The following is a 7502-nucleotide window of genomic DNA, read 5'->3' as shown; positions in this document are numbered from 1 at the left end:
AGCATGCTCCCAAAGTTGTGGAAAAATGGCTTAAGGACAACAAAGTCAAGGTATTGGAGTGGCCACCACTCTATCCGTCTCCTACTTATTCAGGAAGTCACCTCAAACAACGGCCATTTCGGCCCTGTCTTCACCCTTTGCCATTTCACATTCCACTCACTTATTCCACTATAGACGGCCTTCAACTGGAATGGAGGCCAACCCTGTTTGTCATGTCCTTCAGAGAAACGTCTGTTGCTATCTTACATTCGGCAGACAAAGACAGCACGCAAAACCCCTACACTTGAAACGGAAAAGGATACAAAGCAGCCACTCTCCAACAAGGCCCACAGCACCGGCCCACAATGGAACAGTCCTACAATGGACACAGCCTACCTACATACACATTCATTCGGTCGCAATGGAATTGCTTTTTTACTGACAGGGTGGGTGGCTCTTAAAAGAGCCTTAGGGTTAGTATAGCAGTCCAAATACGCTGCTTACTTGGAGCTGGTGTACTTGGTTATGGCCTTGCTGCCCTCAGACACTGCGTGCTTGGCCAGCTCACCTGGGAGCGGCAGGCGCACGGCGGTCTGGATCTCCCTGGAGGTGATGGTAGAACGCTTGTTGTAGTGGGCACACCGAGAGGACTCTCCGGCGATACGTCGAGTTCATGATTCCCATGGCCTTGGCGGAGATGCCAGTGTCCGAGTGGACCTGCTTAATACTTCCTGTCCACTCGGAGTGGCTCATGCTTTCCTACCAAATAGCATACCTAAACAATATTCCAATAACATGCCAGTGTCCGAGTGGACCTGCTTAATACTTCCTGTCCACTCGGAGTGGCTCATGCTTTCCTACCAAATAGCATACCTAAACAATATTCCAATAACATGCCAACCACTATATGGAATTGGCCCTTTTGAAGAGGATGTGGGTGGCTCTTAAAAGAGGCCTTTGGGTTCAAGTCGGGATGTCGAAGTTCCGAAAACAGTGCGTTTAACCTCTGAAACCGCACAGGGTGCGTCCCTGGCGTTTCAGAGCGTAGACCACATCCATGGCGGTAACGGTCTTCCTCTTGGCATGCTCGGTGTAGGTGATGGCATCATGGATCACGTTCTTCAGGAACACCTTCAGGACAAGGCGGGTCTCCTCATAGATCAGACCGGAGATACGCTTCACACCGATAGCGGGCTTGGTGATTCCATGGATCTTTTCACAGAGAACTTTGCGGTGACACTTGGCGCCTCCTTTTCCAAGTTCCTTGCCACCTTTGCCTCTTTGCCTCTTTGACTCTTCCAGGCATAGATTCGTTGCTCTATTTTCCTTTCCCGACATGAATTTACTGTACTTAAAACCAACTTTATTACAATTACAGCTCATAGCTGTATGGGGGGAAAGGGAGGGGGGTGAATGAATGCATCCACATATATACACACATTTCTATTTTTATGATGCAAATGTATTTAGAATTTTATTTTTGCTCTTTTTATGTTAGTTTATTTTCCATGTGTAATTAAAGTCAGTCTTGCATGATTATGTTTTAGATGGGGGATATTTTAGGTCAGTTTCAGCATTATGTACACGGGTGTGTCTGTGGCCCATTTGGCCTATCCGACAGCTTCCTTCAATGATGGATTATGAGTGGCTCTGTTGATTAACTTCTGGCCAATGATTGACTGTCTATTGTTGATTGATGGGAGTCCGGATATGCTGTGAATGTAGTGATTGCTGATGTATCTTGGTAGTCTGTAAGCCATTTCTATTGCCATGTTTCGGGTTTATCTGTAGCCAATTCATCTGCTATTGTGAAGCTCTTATCCAGGCTGGTATCCAAAGAGAGATCAGATGTAGTTGATAGACTTTCATCACTGTCTGAGGTGAAGCTCCATATTTTCTTCCGCACAGCGTTTTTAAGTGGTTTAGTCTTTTTTCGTCCCTCTCTCTCTATGTTCGCTATATGGGTTGTCCAGTGCATGTTCTTCTGGAAGGTGACTCCAAGGAATTTTGCTTCTTTTTCTATCTTCATTGTTTCTCCGTAAAGTCTGAGATCTATGGGTTTCCTGTTGTTTTTGCTGGTGCTTATTTTAAAGAGGACACATTGAGTCTTTTGTGGGTTCAGTTTTACTCAGCACATGTTAAACCATGTCTCAATCTTTTCAATAGGCTGCTGGAAAAACTTGAAAACAGAAGTCAATTGGTTTCAGAATCATATCAGATATCAACTCACCCTCACAAATAGAAACAGAGGGCTGCCTTTTATCACCAGCTAGATACAGACACCAACCCCTGGATCTTCTGGCAAAAAATCTAAGCAATTAAAGGAAACAACCAATAATATCATACCTGTGCTAAAGTCTCAAGACCAATTAATTGAAGACAACAAAACAAAAGCTATATTATTTAGAAACCACCTACAAAATGTTAATTCTCGTCCCAATTAATCCCTCTATAACAAAGAAAGGAAAAACATTGTCAACAGAGAAATATAGAAAACAGTATATACTTCAAATCTGACACCAGTAGACCATCCCCTCACCCACTCTGTTACTATTGAAGAAATAAAGAGTCATCTGAAAAAATGAAAAACAAAGCATCTGAGGAAGACAACATTGACAGCACACACAAGCAAGCACCTGATGAATACCTGCACCTCCTTTCTAACCTCTTCACCACATGTCTCATGGATGGCCATTTTCCCCTACCTTGGAAATCTGCAGTTGTCACAATGAGTCACAAACCTGGTAAAGACCCACACAACGTCACAAGTCAAAGACCAATCAGCCTCCACAGTCATGTTGGGAGGCTGTTTGAGGGAGTACTCACCCAAAGACTGAGGAGCCACACTGAGGAAATGGGTCTTTAACTTCAAGTTTAACTTCACAGGCCATGGAAGGCACACTAACTACATACTGAACTAGTATGACTCACCCCACGTTGAAACCCTCTAATAGAGATAGGCCTAAAGAACTCAAAGAGGTCCCAAGTAGAGAGGAGGTGACTCTCCCACACACAAAATAACAACAACTCACACACCAAACATCCATTGGAAAAAATGCCCACTTTTTCATAAATGGATTCTTCATCTTTCCATACACGGGACACCGTCAAATCCAAATGCCGAAGATATAGGCTACAGGGAAACAAATACACATGGGATGCCCTAAAGGCAAAGGGGCCCCATCATGTCACCTTGTGGAAGGCCATGTCATCTTGCAGCGGTAGTATATTACCTGTCATTAATAACATCATTCTTCTTATTTCTTCCCTAGACAGGATCCAGCCTGACAGTCAGGGGGCCAAGAGGACCTGAGGTGCCGATAGGAGGGGTGGTGATACCTCTGTAAGCTGAAACGCAGTAAAACATTCCTCAGACACCCACCCACCTACACAATGAACAGATGGTTTACCTATCCATACAGAGGTGATAGGGCTGTGCAAAAATTATATTGTACGTTTCTTTGCTAACCAATAACAAAGTGTCTTATTATTGGTGTGATGTTGCTCATTTCTGGCCCAGGTGACACTATGCCCACAAGATTGCCTCAGATGTAGCATAAAACGACGGCCACAGAAGGAGGGCCCATCTCAACTGTTCATTTCAAAAGGGACAAATGGGGCGGACCCATTGATGCCATAAGGGTCCAAGAGCACATACTGGCACTCTATCATTCAGTGCAGTCTAACATCTCAGATGTGACTAGCTTTAATCTAGCAAATTATTGTTGCCATACTGGTCTTTTACCTGTACTTACTGGCTGCCAGCCCTTGGTTTAGTAATATATAAATAAATACAATATAAATAAATAAATAAATAAATAGTACATAGTACATCTAGGAACAGAGTTAGCTTTTTAGGATAAGGGCTGACAAGGTTTTGACTAGGTGGGCTACAGCTAGTGTCATGAAGTGACTTTTCCTTAGCAGGTTAGGATAATTATGTTAAGGTTATGAAAAGGGTTAGGGTTACCGAAAATGTCACTTCTGGTCGTAGCTGTACTCCATCTAGTCACAATCAACGTACAAGTCATCACACAGAGAGCAGACTTGAAGCACAACTGCACTGTCTGGAAGACTGCACCAGACTGAATTGGAATCCCTCCAACAGCACACTAGCTACATTCCGCTTTATGATGTCACAGTCAGCCCCTCGGAACACTGACCCCCAACATTCTCAAACACCTTGGATACCAAAGCCAAACATTCTCGAATCACTCACATGCCCAAATCAACTAGGGTGAAGGCTGCCATGAATTGGATGCTGAAAAGCAAACCTCCTTCACAGAGCAAGATCATAGGACTGGGAGTGAATAATACTCTGTCTGCAGAGGTGTTTGGGGCCTTGTGTTGAACAGCAGGTGAGTCTTTCACTAGTTCCCCTCAACTGCTTGCAATCCCCTATTCTCAACAGCCTTGCTCTGCGCTAGGCTAGAGTGCAGATACTTCACATGTACAGTACAAAAACAAATGACAGAGGGCCTGTTACCACACCCTATAGCCTAGAAAATCTACTTTGACTACAGTGACATTGCTAGTAAGTAGCCTACAGTATAATGGATAGCTCCCCAACTAGGACATGAAGTGGAAATGGAAGATGGACACGCACTGAGGAAAACTCCTACCAACATCAAATCTAATCCAATCACCTATCAAATCAAATCCTATTTGCCACATACACGTGTTTAGCAGATGTTATTGCGGGTGTAGTGAAATGCTTGTGTTTCTAGCTCCAACAGTGCAGTAATGTCTAACAAGTAATATCTAACAATTTCACAACAACACACACAAGACGCATCAATCTAACAAAGGCAGTGGAATTACAATGTATGCATGTATGGGCGAGCAACGTCAGAGCGGCATAGACTAAGATACAGTACAATAGAGTAGAATACAGTATATACATATGACATGAGTAATTATGGAAACATTATTCAAGTGACTGCTGTTCCATTATGAGTGGCTAGTGGTTGCCGAGAAGAAGAAAAAACACACCTTAGTGGAACCCACGTGGCAAGACAGGAAGGAAGACATGCAGAGGGACTAATGAAGAGGACATGAAGAAGACAGGAATTATCTCGAATGAAATGAAGAAAGGGGCTCAGAACAGGGTTCAGCCGAGATGCACTGTTCACACCCTCGGCCTAATTTAGGAGCTCAAAGGAATAAGTAAACTCATGTAGGGAGAGATCTCACCGCCACCTACTGGACCAGAAGTCATGTGGCCAACACTCTGCTTAAAATCATTAGGAGCTATAAGGAGTCAGACAACTAACTGGTCAGTCAAGTCATGTAGGGAGGGATTTCATTGCCACCTGCTGGATCAGAAGTCATATGGCCAACACGGGCCTTAAATGCATTAGGAGCTATAAGGAATTGGTCTACTCATCATTCAAGCCACGGAGGGAGGCATTTGAGCACCACCTGCTGGATCTGAAGTTCTATTCACAATGGCCACAGAGAGCCATCATTGCTCAACTGGTGCCATTTCCCCAAGTATGTGGTTAAAAAAACAAAAAACAACAACAACAGATCATCAAATAGGCAGTGCTTTCAAAACTCCAAACACATTTTCAAGTAGAGTACACCAAATCATAGTTACTTTTTCACCCAACTTAATCAGTGTTTCATCTACAAATACATGCTGCACATTGCAATACATGTTTTTATGAAGTCATTGCTTTCCACAATGCAATGCTCACATTACTTTTGATATGATATTCTATTTAATTTGTTAAAATGTATTTCACTATTACTTAATCTGACTGCTCTGAAATCAGAATCACTTAACCGTTTGGTGTTGACCTGCACATTTTCAACTGGTTTTTGTCTACTGCAGATTTGGAACACTACATCATGACAATGTATGTTTGTGAAGTATAAAATGAGGGTCACTTCAAATGGTACTACTTGATTAAAAATGGATTGCAACTGTTCTCTCTAACCTAGAGCATTATTTTTCTGTACGCTCTCCTACTGGTATATGGATTGTAAAAAAAAAACGTTTGAGATGCCATTACATTATATATCCTGTATAACTTCTTCTCGAGGACTATATATTACATCAATGCACCTCCACAATCGTTTTGTTGCAGTGGAGATGCCACAGATGACCAGGGAAAGTGGAGGAAATAAAGTGGTTTCTGTGAGAATTACAGGGGGGGGGGGGGCTTATATAGATACTGGAGCCTATTGGATGAGGTGTGTACTGAACTGTGCCTATAGGGTGTCAAAATTCCCTCAAACGGGAAATAGCCCTTGCCAACTGGGCAGAGGCGGTGGCCATTTCAGCACCACGGTTACTATGAGAATATTTAGTTCCTTATGAAGTCTATGCAGCAACCAGGACGCACCTGCAATGTTGATAGCAATTCTTGTCATTTGTCAAGTAATAATTTGACCGTCGTTGCTGCTGCTTTTGTACTGTTTAATAAGAGCTGTTTTGCAAACTGTTGATGTTTAAATCAACGGATTCCTGCCTTCCTAATACCTTTTCTGTTAAGGGAACTCTGATCTAGCAAAATCCAAAAGTAAAATGTGAACCTTTGTGATTGGGTCTAAATGTATTTATAAAGCCCTTCTTACATCAGCTGATGTCACAAAGTGCTGTACAGAATTCAGAATTCATGTCAAATAACATAGATATGAGTTCATTCAACTTAATATGATTCCCATGGCCTTGGAGGAGATGCTGGTGTCAGGGTGAACCTGCTTCAGTACTTTGTACATGTAAATGGCGTAGCTCTCCTTCCTGGACTTTCGGTACTTCTTGCCGCACTTCCCTGCGGTCTTGGTGACATCTTTCTTGAAGCCCTTAATGGGCGCGGACTTTGCTGGCTCGGACATGATGTTGATGTCTCGTTGCTTCTCAGAAACAAATGAGGGGTGGAGGGCGCTTACCTGTCTTATGAAAAGGAAGCTAAGCATATTCAGCTGCCATGGACACACCCCTGCTTTCTCATCCCTGCCATTTGCCCAGTGGAGCTCTTGCGCTCAAAAGAGTCTTCCACTCAGAGGCGGGCTTCCCGAACAAAGACAAATGTGTGGGATGCCTTCCCCTCCCCTCCCCCTTCTCTCACATTCTGTGATGGATGGGGAATTGTGTGTTTCAAAATGTGTGTGGGGGGCACGATTCCTGCTCCAAATAACGCTGATCCTAGAATTGCCCACTTTGGCACTGTCACACATAGGCCTCACTCTGTGCATGAAGGCTGCACTGAACAGAGTCCTGTCATTAATATTCCCTGTCTACTCGGATTGGCTCATGCTTTCCTACCAAATAGCTTACCTAAACAACATTCCAATAACATACCAATCACTATATGGAATTGGCCCTTTTGAAGCGGATGTGGGTGGCTCTAAAGAGCCTTTAGTTTCAAGTTGGGAAAACAGTGCGTTTTACCGCCGAAACCGTACAGGGTGTGTCCTTGGTGTTTCTGAGCATAGACCACGTCCATGGCGGTAATGGTCTTCCTCGTGGTAATGCTTGGTTTTAGGGGCAGAGTCACGGATTTCTAAATAAATAA

The 7502-nt window shown here is 43.5% G+C and overlaps 1 protein-coding gene and 1 pseudogene across 1 annotated transcript; both read right to left on the bottom strand.

The window, feature by feature from the left end:
• Positions 1-479: 479 nt before the first annotated feature.
• Positions 480-7014, bottom strand: LOC109865260 (histone H2B-like; annotated as a pseudogene).
• LOC109866050 (histone H4-like) lies at positions 979-1317 on the bottom strand. Its single transcript, XM_020454607.1, has one exon. It carries the CDS (start codon positions 1315-1317, stop codon positions 979-981), a length of 339 nt encoding a protein of 112 aa, XP_020310196.1.
• Positions 7015-7502: the final 488 nt, after the last annotated feature.

This window comes from Oncorhynchus kisutch, linkage group LG20 (assembly GCF_002021735.2).
Source record: "Oncorhynchus kisutch isolate 150728-3 linkage group LG20, Okis_V2, whole genome shotgun sequence".
Lineage (NCBI taxonomy): Eukaryota > Metazoa > Chordata > Actinopteri > Salmoniformes > Salmonidae > Oncorhynchus > Oncorhynchus kisutch.
This window is presented reverse-complemented; position numbering and strand designations above follow the sequence as displayed.